We start from the raw sequence: 16,260 nt of genomic DNA on the forward strand, positions 1-16,260 counted from the left end.
CATTTCATAACCTGTAATTTTTAAATATAACATTTTATTGCTTAGATGGTTTGATACAGAACAAGTTTTACTTTTTATTTTGAATTTGGAAGTACTGTACAACTGAAAAAAAAGAGGAATAAAAGTACCAAAACAATGTGTGATTCTCTGTTCATGTGGCATAAACCAGTCTTGTACACAATTCGTAGCAGCAGTTTAAGTTCCCTTTAGAAAAATATGAATTCTACACATTTATTACTGTTTCCTGCATGGGATGAAATCACTAGGATTAAACTTCCTTCGTGGAGAGAGAAGAGAGAGAAAGGAGACACACAGAGAGGAGAGAGAAGATGAATCATTCTGAAAATGGAATCAGACTGTCACATAGCCCCCTAAAGTTATTTCATAACAGCTTCAAACAAGGTTCTCTCTTTTTTTTTTTCTTTTTTTTCCTTTATTTTTTTTGCGCTTTCACAGTCAAGTGCTTAATGTAGTGATTGAATTATCTCCATGTTAAGTCCATTGCAACTCAGGCAAAAGAATTTTAGAAGATTTTTTTTGTTTTCTTTTTGTTTTGTTTTTGTTTTTTTTTTTTTTTTTGTTTGTTTTTTGTAAAAGCCCTGAGAGAGGAAAAAAAATAAAAAGATTCAAACGAAAATCGTATAGAGACAAATTAGCTGAACATGCAAACTAAAGCCTAAGATTCACCCATAGTTTAAACACATTATAAATTTCACAGTTTAATATTGGGGGAGGAGGGGAAACAAAAAAAAACCCCAACAACAGCAACAGTTCTCAGTCAAACTCAACTAATAAAAATGTCAATAAAATGTGGCAAGACCTTATACTCTACTAGGATATAGATAAAGGCTAAATAAAGCTTTAAATCAATAGTGATTATTGCTAGCAGATGTCCCGGCAGGCTGCTGGGAATTAATTACTTGCTACATTGTTCTGCAGCATATAGTTTAGTAATGGCTTCTCCCCCACAGTATTGCGCAGTTTAGTGTGGAGAGTTGCAAAAAATAAAAACCAAAAACAACAAAACAACAATGCCAAAATAAACAAACAAAAAATTACAAAAACCAAAAAATACCCCAAATAATAATAATAATAATTATTATTATAATTATAATAGTAATAACAATTTAAGGGATGCGTGAACTGGTTTTAATTAAGTAGAATGCACCTGGGTAGAGTTTCAAATGAATCATTGGTTGTGATTGATTTATCTATATCTGGCATTAGCTTCGTTTCTGAACTGGTTCAAACATCCCTATTTAAAAATTAAAAAAAAAAAAAAAACAAAACACAGAAAAATAGAAATCACATATACCTCAACCATTTTTTCTTATTCTATTTGCAAGAATATTACTCAAGAATGCTTCTCTTCCTTTGAATTCTGGACAGTGAGATTTCAGTCTCCAGAAATTTTTCCGAGAATTTTTAATATATAGATATATATAGATATATATATTATATAATATAGACTGGGTCCGAGGCCCACTTCCTCCATGTCTGGTGAGAGCAGGAAAAGCGATTCTGCGGTGGGAAGGAGGGAGGGTCACAGTGCGGGCTGGGCTGGGGGCTGCAGTGGTGGAATAGCACAGTGAGGCTCCGGCAATGCTATTATGGCTCTGTCTGTCCCAGAGGTCATGACTGAAGGACAATTAACAAACAACAATAACGACAACAACAACAAGGACAACAAAAATGCTGGGCACTCCTAAAAATGCGCAGCTACAGTAGGATACATTTTGCTTAACCCCTTCAATATTGGTGGCTGGAGTGTCACCTGTTGCCGGCAACAGGAGCCATACGGAGAAATTCCAGCTGCCAGCATTAAAGGGGTTAAATTACTGATATGAAATTTAGACACACACCTCAAGTCTTCAAGCATCAACCCCAAAATCTCAGGAAGAATTTCTTTCTTCTTTTTTTTTTTTAAATTTATTTTATTTATTTTTAACATGTCGTATATCTGTAGTTTTATTACCAGTAGTATTTTCTTGCTCTAGAACACGACAGAAGCAAGACGAGGGCAAGGCTCGCATTTCTCTCTTGCTTTCGACTGGAAGACGGAATACCTTTGCTCAGTGAGTGACGCAGGCTGTCGCCGACTGACGGCAGCGAGGTCACTGCGGCACTCGCGGTGCCTCTCTCACGCACCCGGGCCCCGCGCGGCCCCGCTGTCGCACACTCGCACCCACACCCACACGCACCCGCCAGGAGGGAGATGTGCCCCCGCACGGGGGACGATACCTCGCTGGCCTCCACGGGACGCTCCGGTCGGAGGAAGGGGCTCATGTAAAGTACAGTAGAAGAGCTGCAACAACAGGAGGAGGAGCTGGTGAAAGCGATGAGTCAAGAACACTCCGAGACGGGAGCCAAGCTGTGCTACGCATCTCCGTGGGCAAATATTGCCCATTGGCTTCTGCTGACTGCAGAGACAAGCGAACTGATGGATTTATAAAATAATAATAAAATAATAATAATAATAATATACTGAAGCAAATCAAACATATGTAACAGCGGGTGCATAATTTCCATAGGTTACGATGCTATGTAACTCTTCTCTGTATACACGCTCAGTCCGTGACGGCCAGAAAAAACCCCTAGGATTTAGAAGACCACTTCTAATGCTGAAAAGTGGAAACAAGCATGAGGTTGAAATTCATTTGTGTTTCCTGCTTTTGGCTTGAACCACTTTGAACACCTTCAACTGCCACGTTGTTCAGGCCTGGAACAGGCTTAATGCTCCACTATGTGGCAAATGCAAGAACATCTACTGAGAAAAAAAACCAATAAATCAACGTCTCCTCTGCATCTCCTCTGACTAGTTCATATGAAATTCACATCATTTTTCTTCCAGTTATTGGCTATGGTATCCAAGGGCCTCCCACCCCACTGCCCCATTTCCAGCTCAGAGAACAAACACAGCGACTATCACAGATATACAAGAACAAGCTCACGCACACCAATACAAAAGGTAACATTAATGCTTAAATGAAAAAGGGTCCTCTCCAAATAATTCTTTAAAATATTAAAATCATTTTTGAAAAAATCTATAATACCAAAAGATCTAATAAAGTAGTAAGGCACTCAAATCAGTATATACTGTAGTCTCTTGCATTATACTGAAAGGCATATGGCACCATGTCCAGTCTGCCATACTCTCCCCGTAGCTGTTAAGGTCGCTCTTCCAAAACCAGACTCCAGAAACCTTGCTCTGCTGGCTTCAGTTTACCTGCTGAGACAGGTCCAACCTCCTAGCAAGTCATTCCACCCCCAAGAGCTGAGGTGCACTGTCTGCAGAGGCCAGGATGTGATTCATGGGAGACGGCGCGTTGTGCATCTCCAGCAAGTCTTGGATGAAACCTGCGGGCCTCTCGTGCTCGGAGCTGCCCCGTGGTTCCTGGTCTTTTGCCATCTGTTTCTGCGCGCTCTTGGTGGGCTCGGCGAGGCAGGCGCTGCTCCTCTCCTCTCCACAGGGCGAGTCCATGACCGTGCCGGCCAGGGGCTCGTTCCGGCTCCCCACGAGGGACGAGTTGCTACCGATGCCCCCCGCGGAGTCGCACTCGCTTTCAGAGATGGGGTTGGCGCCGCTGTGGCTGGACTCGTTCTCACTGTCTTCTCCGCACCTCGACTGCGTCTCCTCCTTGTCGCTCTCCTTACTGTGGTTTCGGGCATTTTTGACTTTCTGGTGGATGCGCTGGTGACGGACCAGGCTGTGCTTCAGAGTGAAGGTCCGTTCGCAGGTTTGACACTTGTAAGGTCTCTCACCTGGAAGAGAATTACAACACAGAGTCAGCTGTGAGGTCACACAAGTGCCTCCCTCTTGTTTCAAGCAGTGTAGAACACTTTGCGCTTTGGAAATTCAGTACCTACATCAAACATCACATTTATGCAGCAGATTTTTTTGCCTCTGTACTAGCACACTAGCTGATGGAGTGCAAGCAGGAATACAGGTAAATGCCTATGGCACAGATGTAGTATCAAACCTAAGTGTCTTGAGATAGCTACAAGCTTGGCAAAGCCCTGCACTAAGGAGGGAGGAAGATCTTAAGCACCAGGTGCTCACTAGCATCCTGTCTAATTTAGTCAGCAACTTTTCTGGAAAAAGTTTACAGTGGATCTCTGGAATTCAAAAGCCTTTATGAAACCAGCCTACCACATGGGCTCCCTGCTGCACGTCAGCCCCAGACACATGTGGAGAGAGATGTCTATTTCCTAAGCAGAACTCATTGGAAAACAAAGTGACCACAGCCCCACACACAAAATTCTCCCAACATACTAACCACGCACAGTGCCCCAAAGGTCCTGTCTGCCCTGAAGAACCAAAGGTCCCACCCTCAACCTGTCCTCCCTTTCCAACTGTGCCTCTTAAAGACTTTTCAGTGCTGCAATTCCATTGAGACACCATCTTGTGCCAATGAGCATCAGAATGAGACGTGGTAGGTAGGCAGAGGCTTCTTACACACTTCAGTGTGTCCCAAATGTTCCTCTTCTGAGTAAACAAATCCCAAAACCTTACAGGTATCTTTTAAAAACCTCACACATTAATACTGAAGTATAAGCAATGTGCAAGAATTTCCCAGTATAGTTGAACGAGTGGGAAGGACACAAGGAGAAGAGTCAACCCACAGCATTTGTACAAAATCCTTAGCTGAAAATACATTGATCTGACAGTGGGGGTAGGTCACTAGTTACATTAATTAAATTTGAAGAAAGTACTGTGCCAGGTTCCTATTCCACACCTATGCTATGTTAAAACATCCTTCAGTGTCAAGTAAGAAAGAGAAACAAACAGGAAAAAAACATACTGACAAGGCCCACATAACCCAGCATGCAAAGAAAACAATTAAAACATAGAGTATGGGTACATCCATGGGCACACACTGGGGGTAAAGCTCAGTACTTTAGGTATCAGCATTTTCCCGAAGCTTCTGCACTTGTATGAAAATAGGCACATGAATGAGACCTGTCCCCTGTTTCACTTGTGGAACAAGAGCCAGAAGAAAACAGGTCAGTTTTGCACTCAATAGGTGAGTATTTATGTTTTAGAAGGGTTGAAGTCTAGTTCAGGCATTATTGTTTCGTTAGTTTTTTAAAAATTTCTGTCAATTACAGCACAAGTATTTTGTTAATGGCAAAGATCTTTTCTTCGGTAGAGAGCACCTTCAAAAGACACAAAATGTCAAAATGCACAGGTTTTCCCACATCAGAGCAACTTGCTGGCAGGTGAAATATATAATTAATAAGGATGAAGGATTAATTCACCTTTGAGCTGGTTCACGGCTTCATCTCATTTGCAAGGCACTGCTGCCATCTGCCTATCACACAAAGCAATCCCACTGCCCAGTCAAGTCACTGGGCAAGTGTTTCACTACCTGTGTTCCACCTTCCCTGCCCAAGTGCCCACTGGATCTCTGCCTTCCACCCAAGCAGCAGGTCATACACATCACCAGCACGTTACCAGTATTAGGCTCAGATCATCAGACAAAACCAGACTCTTTCCCTCTCTCTAAACTTTCATGCGGAGGTGAAGCCTCATCATACACTAACAGGTTTCTCCACTGCTGGTCAAAATATTGGCAAGAGGTAAAGCCACACACACGGTAAGAAGGGAGTCAGAAGCTGCCCAAGGATCCCCACACTTGCCCTTGCTTCTGAACTCTGCAAGCAATCATGGGGAAAAACTGTTTGGGAGCTGAAAGTAAGACAGTGGTTGCAACTCCTGCTCCTTTCATAGGCTTTGTGTGCAGCATGGGGGACTGGGGCAGAGAAGACACCTTGCAGATACCTTTAGGACTAAAAGCAGTGTCTCCAACCTCAAGTGCCAGCAGCAATCGTGCACCTCCAGAGCACACACCTCAGTCTGGTGGGACACCTCATGGTCTGCTCTGCCCTCAAGCCTCCTCTTACCTGTATGAGACCGCATATGTCGCGTCAGATCTTGCAGAGACCAGAAACGCTTGTTGCACACAGTACAGACTTTCTTTCTTTTGTCTGCTTTTGCAGTACTCTTAGCCCCATCAGTCTTTGGTTTGTCATCACTGCTCTTCTCAGTGGACTTTCTCTCTGTGCCTTCCCCCTCAGAGATGCTTTCGCTCTCTTCATTCTCCTTTCCTGTTGCCTCAAAGTCCACAGGAGACTCCACTACCTTCAAGTCCAACGGAGACTCTTCCTGCTCAAGACCAGAGTCCTGCATCGAGGGAGCTCCTGCATCATCCTGAATGCTTTTGCTTTCATCCTCACTGCTCCTTTCATCCTTTCTGTCCTCACGAATGTGGGCCTTTTTGTGACGGCTAAGAGTGCCAGCAAACTTGAAGGTTTTGCCACAAATGTCACAGGCATGTTTCCTTTCAGTCTGAGAACTGCTGCCTGCGCTCTGGTCACTCTCTGCCAGCTTGAAGTCCATTAATTTGCTGGCAAAATTGAGGTCAAGACTTTTGTTACTTACAGAATCTTCCTCAGGGCCCTCTTCATATCCATCCACTTTTTCTTCAGCATCCTCTTCTGACAGAAGGGAGTCAGCCTTCTGCTCCTCCTTGGGGCCGCGCTCACTCTCTGGTAGCTCTGTCATTTCCTCTGACTGCTCCTTCTCACCGTAGGTCAGGTTCAAGACTTGGTTTCCTGCAGCTAGTGTCTCTGCATCAGCCTGGCTCTCTGCAAGGAAGCACAGAGAAACTTTCAGTGGGATGCTCTCTGATAATTCCCAACTACCAGCGGTGAGCCTGCACATGGACCCAGGATGCTTCTGATCAAACATCCCAACATCTGTTTCTCTTGCCTGTGACGTAGGCTAGTAACTTACAGCTGAAAAGAGATATCAAAACACCACAAAACCCAATTAACAAGATGATACAAAATCTTTCAAGAAATGCTTTCTTTTCCAAAAGAGACTCACAATCTCAGCCGCTTCTTGAAATAATTTTTAATATAATCACATTTAGCTAGAGAACACAACATGCTGACACACCAAAGAAGAGCTGAGGTCACTATCACAAATAGACCATTCCAGAGACACATGGATGTATTACTAATAAACTATGTCAGTGTATGTGTATATACTAAGTGTATGAAACATATGAATGTAGATTGAAATAATATACACCCCACATATTTACCAAATGAACTTTTGTGTAGCAGGAAATGCTTTTCAAAGGAAATGTAAAGGCCTCATGCAACCAACTGGTACAATTAAATGTGAATAGTTAGTGCAGACATTAATACAGAAGTTGGCTTAAAAAGCTGGGTATACACCACAGAAGTGGAAGATGTGGATGTTCATCCACACCTGAGTCTCTGAAATGCCACTTGGAATCAAAACAGAAAGCCAAGAGGCAGTAATAGGCTTTGCTGTTTCACAGTTACCCCACACGAAGGCAAAAATGACCTAAGCTGTGGTACTTAATGGTGTCCTCTGCTTACTTACCTGTCTGCAGCATTAATGTTGCTGAAGATGTAACATATGTCCAAAAAACTAAAACAGATAAGGTGCTTAAGGAGAACAGAAGGCTGGAGCTGTACCCCTTTCAAGCTCTACACAAATACTGTGTTTTAAATAGGAAATAAGCTGGACTGGCTCTGGAGGCCAAAGCTGCCGCTGATGCATGGCATGTAACTGCATCCCCAGTGCCACTTCCCACAAATTGTTCCAGGACATGAACTTCACAGGCTGTGCTTTCTGAAAGCTGAAACTTTCCTTTAAGTCCTCTACCCCACCTCCTTCTTACTGACAGCAGGCAGCACAGGGAGCCCACAACCTACCCTGCATTTCAACACTCATCTGGCAAGCCCAATAGCTGCTGAGTAACTACAGGGATTTAGAAACTCTAGGAGAGCAGTGCAAGTTCTCTGACACAGTACAACATGTGCTTGTCTCCGAACTACCTAGATTTCCTATTGCAGGCTTTTTTTCCTAAGCAAGGAGTAAAAACAGAAGATAAGATGGTTCTCAGGCACTTACTAGTCTGAATGTACTCTTGCAACATGACTTACACTGACCCCATCTCCTCTCACTAGTGGTAATAAATGGCCATTAAACAAATGTCAAAGTGTAGCAGGGTTTCTGGTGATAGTGAACCATCACTTAATAGTGTGCAATTCTTAATATGCTTTTTCTTGGGGGAGTCAAACGGAGAAGTGACCTATCACAAAAAATAATCTCACCTTTTAATCAAAACAGATCTGTTTACATAGACAGTGGATTACACAAAGTTCACTGCTCATCTAATTATCTGCCTGTTAAAACACACAAGCAAGCCCTGATCTGTGTGTAAGGCTACAGAATGTGAGGATGGGGATCTCTGAAAGCAGATGTGGGCTGCCCTGTCTCATCCTCTGCGAGGTCAGGAAATGCTCCCCTGACAGGATGTGTGTTTGGCCAAAGAAAGGCTGCCAGCACAGCACAGAGGGGGTTCATTAGGGAGAGGGGCAGGAAACCACATGAGCTCTGTTAGGATGGAGATGAGTGAAGAGCACGAGGAAACCAAGATGGGAGAAAGCTATTCTTAATAGTACCCAGAGAGATGTTCTGTAACTCTTTATTGACCAAAGAGAAAAGAGTGGATGCAGAGGGAGGTTTTTTTCCTGGTTTTTCAATGTGAAACATCAGAAGCAAAGTGAGTGAGAATATCCATAAGTGGCACTCAAGGTAAGAGCAAGCCAAAACCAGTATGTCTTAAAACTTTCAAAACAGAAGTCCCAACTTTGACATTCAACATAATGCATGATTTTCCCATTTTTCCTCAACTTTTTCTTCTTCTTCTGCTTCTAGTATTTTCAAAAATAGATTATTTTTCTTAGAGTATACTCATTCTTCAGTGAATTGTGCTTGAACTCTATCTCCTTCTTTCCTCTCCTCTGTGTCCTGGGCCTCTTCCCAGCTCTTATTCTGTTCCTGCATGCCTGGCCTGCAACTACATTTTCCTGTGCACAAGAGACAACACTTCAAGGGATAGGTGGTCCACAGGTAAGTGATATACTGGCACAAGCAAACAGATGAGGTCCACATCAAGAAAAACAAACTCTTAAGTTCAAACAGTGTGCCTTCACAAAGTGCAAAGCCCACTCCAGATCCTGGGAACACGAATGTACACAGGCCTTCTCTTCTGAAACTCTTCTGGGCCCGGCACCCCTGAAGGAACACATTCAAAACTCACATACTGACGTAGCCAGTGACATGCTGACACGTGTATGTGCTTGGGGGAGTGCTCTTCCTCCTCACCTGCACAAACCAGACCTGCCCTCTTCCTGGTAGAGAAGGGAGTTTCACAGGCCCCTCAGGAAACTTCATGCGTGTACTGCACGTAAAACAGCAGTTCCTGACTAGCTGAGCTGCTCTGTGGTTATCCCTAAGCTGTGCACTTGGTTCTGCAGCTGGTGAAAAAGTGAGCTGCTTTGCCCAAATCCTGGTTATTTGGGGATGGGTGAGAGTCAGCCCAGTTCTGCTTCTGATGAACTGAAATAGCAGTAGGGGAGCTGTGAAGATGTGTAGTAAACAAAATAGTCATGAGGGACTTCTTCTGCAGTGCAAGGAATGGCTGCAAGGGTAGTCTTGCACTGGGCAGCTGCTTCATGCACTCCAGCAGAGATTAGGCCTGGCCTGCACTACTGTTTTCTTCCTGCTTACATGGCCATTGCAGCAACAGAAACCCTGCTGACCACACAGCTCCAGCAGGCTTGTATCTTAAACAAGGAGGAGGATTTTGACTGAGTCTTCAAATCTGGGCAAACATCCCTCCAACGAGACTGAGCTCCTCTCAGACGGGTAATTCCCATCTCCAGAATTTGGCTGATTTATGTTGCAGAGCAGTCACTTGATTCCAGGCAGTAAAGAAACAGGAATCATGGGAAAGGCCTACTGTTTCTTTTGCCCCTTTCCCATCTTTCACTTGCTAAGGCTGTAAAATGCTTTCCGGTCCATTTGTTATCCCACAGAATTTACACTTGGTGAATCAAGAGGACAAGAGTGGAGAAACCCACTTGTAAAGGCTCCCACCCACTGCCACTTCTTCAGCAACCATGGGAGCAGAGTATGTTACCCCGTCATGTTCAACCAGAGTTTGTGTCACTGCCCCAAAATGAAGATGACACTATTTCAAGATCTCAATTCTGACACCAGAGTCAAAAAAGATGTGCAGGATAAGGGAGAAAGAGGAGAAGAGCAGGGAAGTAAGAACACCGGGAAGAAGGCAACACAAAACAACCACTGGTAACTCAGCTGCTGCCTCATCAGCTCCTGGGAAAAAAAGAACTTCTCATGAGATGTATTCATAAGCTAAACCTCAAGGACTCCATCTGAGAATCCAAAAACTTTTCTGTTTGCATGAAAGAAACCACTATACAGATGTAGCCGAAATCATTTTTCCTTCCAACTGTGGAAAGAAAAGACTGTTTTGCTGAAACCTATCTACAAATCAAGTGGCAATCTTTGGTCAGCCCTGTCAGAAGAATCCACTTCGTCTTTTATTGGTGTCAAGAAAGATGAGGAAACTGCTTTCCTACATATGCAAACCAAATTACAAAAAGGGACACCAAATGTGAAAAATTTCAGATAAAAGAGCAGATACTGATCCAGGTGGGGAGCTTGCTGGCTTGATTCTTTTTTTCCAGTGGTTTTCTTTTTTCCTGGAACTATGGTGGAATACAGAGTAGAGCTTGAGATGTTATGAAGGTATTAGACAAAACAGGATGCAATGAAAAACATTTTGTTGCTAAAGCAAGTGTTTATTGACAAAGACTCCTCACATCCCAAGAGAAGTGTTAGAAAACCCATCACATTCTCGAAACTGGAGCAAAGAGAGCACTGGAAATGGATGTCGTACAAGCAGTTGGCATTATCAGTCAGATGAGCTGATGATTTACTATTTTCCCTACATTAACTGAAATAACCCTATCTTGTTTTATATTTTACAGTCAAGGCAGCCACCGCTAGGTGGTAGCAGTTGTAGTAAATTTGGGATTTTTTGGACCCACACACAGTGCTCCTTCTACTTCCACCCACGAACTGGAGAACATCTTTTAAACCCGCAGAGTCAACTTAAAAATTTTGGGTGTTATCTTCGTCCATTTTTATTGTAAATATTCTAAATACTAAAATTCAGCCACCTTCATTACATCAACTGCAAACACTCAAGTTAAATATTTAATCAGCCCACAGTTGAGAGAGCATTGGTTGTATCTCCATGCCTTGTGAAATGAAAATATTCAAGCTAGAAAAGGACTATTTACAGTAAATGCAACTGAATGTATCTGGGGAAAAAGAAAAAAACAATTCTGGGAAAAAAACCACATTTTATCTTTAACACACAGTATGATTCCCCAGTATCTTCAACACAGCAGCTAAAGTCACGAAGAAAAGTTTTCAGGACTAGATCTGACTGCATCTACCATGGGGGAACTTGCATTGAAGGGAGTGGGGGGGGAAAACCCACACTTTGAGCTCATGGTGAAGCACAGCAGAAAGGCAGTTTGATGTAGAGCTGACAATACAGCCAGCAGGCTATACAACATCTCTTCAGTATCTTCATACAACAGCTCTAGCACTCAGGCCAACCCCCAACAGCAAGTAACTCTTGCTTTACCCTGAGCTGTGGCTCTAGAGCAGCTGTTAAACTTTGCCTGACACTGAAAACACGATTTCAAGCCCTTTGTCCTCCAAGAAATACCCACAAATGTAGTTCAGAGGTACAGACAGATAGAACAGTTTGGAAAAAGTCCCCCACTATACCCAGGGCTCACATGACTTCTGGAGGGATCACAGTGTGGTAGATATCTAGAGCAAAGCTGAATTCTGCTAAATGCTAATCAGGAAATTCACTGTTGAATATACTCACTTTGTAAATATTTTCCTAGGTAGCACAGAGCAGTTGTGTTCAACCCTCTCACATCAGGGGCAAGTCTCTTTATGAAAGGGATCTTTCCTTAGTGAGTTCTCTATTATGTAAGAGATAATCCCTTACCCCATTCCTATCCCACATCTCTGTCAACTGTATTTTGTTGCAAGAAGGGAGCATTCAGACAGCCCTAAGGAGACAAAGGCAGGGCTGCTTTAACATGATGAAAGTGGGCAATTCATTAAGCTGCTCCACATTTTCCTCATATGCCTTTCTGCTGGGACAGCTCGCCCTCGGTCTGACTGCTGTGAGCTGGGTGAAATGCTCTCAGTTTGCTTCAGGCACTTTAGACCATTCCCTTCCTCTCCATGTAGCAAGGATATGAGCAAGTCCCATCACTTACACAGCCTCCTCATCTCTGACGCCTATTCAATACCACCATCCTGTTTTTGTTTTGGTTTAAAACAAGACCAAAAGAAACCCTCTGTAAACTTGTTCCCAGTGACACTTTATTGAACTGCATTTCCTGTCTTACACCTCATCCTAAAGCTTTGCTTCATTTATGGCTGACCAAACACCATCCAAGCATCTCCCTTCATTCCTTTCCTTCTGGCATACAGTGAAATCCAGATGAGTACTCACTTCCAAGGATGGCCCTCAAAAGGACTCTGCATGTGAGCCCAAGCATGCTGCTTTATCCACCTTTTAAAGCCAGCACCAAAAGAAACCACCCCATTTTAAACTTAGCCACAGTTTCAAATCCTTAATTTACTTCCATGGATTTGAAAATCCCTTTTTCTTGGACAGTGGAGAGAGATCACAAGTCCAAAGCTGTTGAATGATTCTGAACCGTGATTAACCACTGCTTGGTGAAGCCAGTTATAAACGCTAGGCTGGGCTATAAAGTGCACATGGTAACTGTGTGCACTATGGGATCTGGGCTCCCTCTTTCCTGCCTAAAGCTGCTATTTGAAGACACGAAGCACTGACAGCAAATCCAATTTCAACAGCATCTATCCCACTGCCTCCCAGAAGATGCTGCCAGCTCCACACCTCAGCTGCACCAATGCCCTCCTTCAGGGTTGTACCGCCAGCCAGATCCGGGAACTGATCTCATGACTGCCAGTCCCTCCCCTTGCCCTTTTAATTTTTTTGGGCAGCTGGGTCAGCTACAGCTGCAGGGATGAACAGTTGGGAACAGGTCGAGCCAGTACTGCCAATAAGTGCTTTGTGTTATCCAACCATGGCCCAAGGCCCTGTCTGCCGGGGGCAGGTTGAACCACTCTGATCAGCCCGGCGCCAGCTGCTGAGAACAACATCTACCTTGCACCCAAGTCCTACCCACCCTACCTGCGGCACCAGCGCTTGTCTGAGTGCCTTTACAGATGTTTTGTGTCCTCACCCCACAGAGGTGAGCTGTTCTAGGACCCCTCTGACTGCAAAAAAGTCTTCAATTGACTCAAGTAGGACCTTTCAGTTTTATTCTGCTGTGTAAATTGTCAGAAGTGAGCACTTGCAGAGCCCCTTCTGCAGACTTTTGTTCTCAGAGGGGATCATGTCGTAACACGAGTCTTCCTCTCTCGCGCTGTAGCCATCTGTTGCCTGCATAGGCAGGATGGGCCCACGTGACACCGCAGACACCGTGCTACAGCCCTCTGAAGTTACAGGCTGTTAACATGGTAACAAGGCAACTTAGTCTCCTCATGATAGGCAAGATCAAATCATGTTGTAACAGGTCCACAGCATGGCAGATTGCAATGCCAGACTAGTACTGAGACCTGTATTACCACATCTGAATCACTGCAAGGCAACCTGCTGTATTAAAAGAAGCAGAAAGGATGAGAAAGGCTGGCAAGACAGCAGACTTTCCCAAACAAACTGGTGCAGGGAGATGTAAGAAGAAAATCCTGTGCACACTCTATGCAATCTGATCAGCAGCTACCCTGAGGTTGAGAGTAATAACTCATTTGTAATTTTAACCACCCTGATGCACAGAGCCAGCTTCTTGCTGCTTTTAGGTTTGTTACTTCAACAATCCTCCCATGGAACCAACTCAAAGTGACACAAAGTGACGCTGTCTGTACTGGAGGTGTGAATAACTTACAGCAACAGCTCCCTTGTGCAAGCAGTTTTCAGGCAAGGGACATGTACCACCATCTGCTGAGCTTCCTTCTTGCACCCATCCCATTTGGTCAGCACAGTAAACCCTGAGTGACTGTGCTCACCCTTGGTTTTGTGTCGGCTCCTCCTTTCTGGCAAAATGCCACTCACCTGCCTACAACAAAGCCTTGCAAGATCTGACAGCCAATCTCTTTTGCTATTGTCAAGACAGAGGGGGCAGTATGATGGCAGGTGGGCTTCAATGCAGATTAACGCACGGTAAAACAATCTAAACCGTGCCTATGTGATGTTGAGCATAGTACTGGCACATACATTCAGGCAGGAGGACCCAAAGCCATCGCTGATGTCTCCCCAGGATCACTGCCTTGGCCTCCAGCAGCAGTCAAATTAAAACCAGACTGCATCAGCAGGTTCAGAAAACAACTGGAAGGACCTGCAGACAGCAGCTCCAGAAACAGGTTGTAGAGGGAGCGGGCAGGGATGTGCCCTCAAACCCACAACCCTAATGAAGCACTCGTGGATGCTGACAGAACTTTAAGAGCAACAGGCCAGAGGAAGTGGCCGCGTCCACATGCTCACACTAAAGAGCACATCCTACTGCTACCACTGGAGACAGGAGTACCACTGCTCCAACATGGGAGGGCACTTCTCACAGCCTTATGCTTTGCTTGTCTGCAGTGTTCAGCCCAACCAAATACAACTTGGCCTTGGTGTTCTGAACAGCTGGGAAAAACTGTGTGTGCCACTGTGAGATCCAACATCCTCTTCCTTAGGCAGAGGGATAAGCACACTTCTCACTGGCAACTCCAGGTTTGTGCAAATTCTGCTAGATTTGGTAGAAACGACACCACATTTTTGACAAGGCAAGGGCTTCTGGCCTGACACAGGATAAAATGTATGAATACCGTCTTTGTGTGTAGTAAGAAACTTCCTTGGTTTTCTTCCTTTTCCTCTGTTACTGCTGGGTGACCAACCACAATATCCTGACTGCAAGCTCCTCAACAGCAGGCTCTCTCTGGAAATGCCTATCACCTATGTGAATTGGACACAATTCCCATCAAAGCCACAGGGCATCTCTCCACTGACTTCAGTGGAATCAAGGCCCATATGCTGAATAAGCAATAAATCATCTTCCCTTAGGAGAAAGTTTTTCATGCCTGTAATTCATTTAAATGACTAGAACAGGGAATGGACGGAACACAAGAAAAGTTGAAAGAAAAGCCAGGATCATGTGCAAAGCAGTGCAATGAGGAAAGCAATCCTGCAAGACATCTTTGTGATGAAGAAAGAGATTGAGAGGATAGTTACTTGCAAAAGGAGATCAGCTCCTGTCACACCTTCTACCTCACACCCAAAACCTCTGAAAACACACACACACACCACCCACCCTCTGACACAGCCAGGAACCTCTTTGCTGCAACATTGTGGGTATCTCTCTCACTTTCATCTTCTGAAAGTTGGTTCTGTTCTAGTTAACATCTCAACGCGTACCAGGGATTCCCCACATCTCACAGACATCTCAGGAGCTGCTTCTTTCTCTTAATTTTCTTCCAGTGTCAACACAACTTTTTAGATGCATCATGGTACTGCTTTTTTTGCAGGCTTTCAAGTTACTCTTTCCTCTTAGATGCCTGCTAATTCAACCATAAATTTATGGCTACAAATATCACCATTTTTTGCATTTCTATCTGGCTTCATTCACAATGCAAATACAGAACTTCAAAGTCCAGCAGAAATCCTTTTGCTTCATGATAGCCCAATTCCTTTCCACATTTCTTTTCAAGCATGCAATGACAGGATTAGCTGAGGATTAATTACCTGAAACTCAACCTGCATCTCAGATCACAATTTTCTCATATTTTCAGCATTTAAAATGTTTGTATCAATCAAGTATTTGTCATACAGACCAATACTTGCAACAGATAAAATATTCTTCCTTCCACACAGATGTCCCAGCTGGAGGTCTCAAAACCCAAAGAAAAATTCCACTTACTGTGCAAACTCCAATCCTCCCACCCCGAGTTGCAATGCTTTCCAAAAATGTCACCTTTAAAGGCACAAAACCAGAACATTCAAAAAAACAGTTTCCTCTGCCTTCTGTATTTGTCCCTTAAAGGCAACTGCTCTTTGGATAAAATACACTTAGCTCACTAGAAGGTAACTTAAAAAATCAATGTGATTTGATTTTTTCATTAAATTTTTCCATATGAATAGTCATGGCCTGTATTAAAATACATCTGTGCCTAAATATTGACTGTACATTTTGGTTAGCAGCACAGCAGGACTAGCCTAGTCTGGACATTTCATAGTAGCCAGT

General features: G+C 43.9%; 1 protein-coding gene across 6 annotated transcripts in view; it reads right to left on the reverse strand.

The window, feature by feature from the left end:
- Window positions 1-14: 14 nt before the first annotated feature.
- RREB1 (ras responsive element binding protein 1) overlaps window positions 15-16,260 on the reverse strand; it is a 122,096-nt gene continuing 105,850 nt past the window's right edge. For 5 of the 6 annotated variants that reach the window (XM_069008158.1, XM_069008159.1, XM_069008161.1 and 2 more), the window contains 2 exons: window positions 5,905-6,648; window positions 15-3,762 (listed from right to left, as the gene is read on the reverse strand). In XM_069008158.1, the coding sequence (XP_068864259.1) occupies window positions 3,257-3,762; window positions 5,905-6,648 (1,250 nt within the window). In that variant the 3' untranslated portion in view covers window positions 15-3,256. The remainder of the gene's footprint in view (window positions 3,763-5,904; window positions 6,649-16,260) is intronic. The other variant, XM_069008163.1, reaches the window with a different exon arrangement.

This window comes from Aphelocoma coerulescens, chromosome 2 (assembly GCF_041296385.1).
Source record: "Aphelocoma coerulescens isolate FSJ_1873_10779 chromosome 2, UR_Acoe_1.0, whole genome shotgun sequence".
Classification (NCBI taxonomy): Eukaryota; Metazoa; Chordata; class Aves; order Passeriformes; family Corvidae; genus Aphelocoma; species Aphelocoma coerulescens.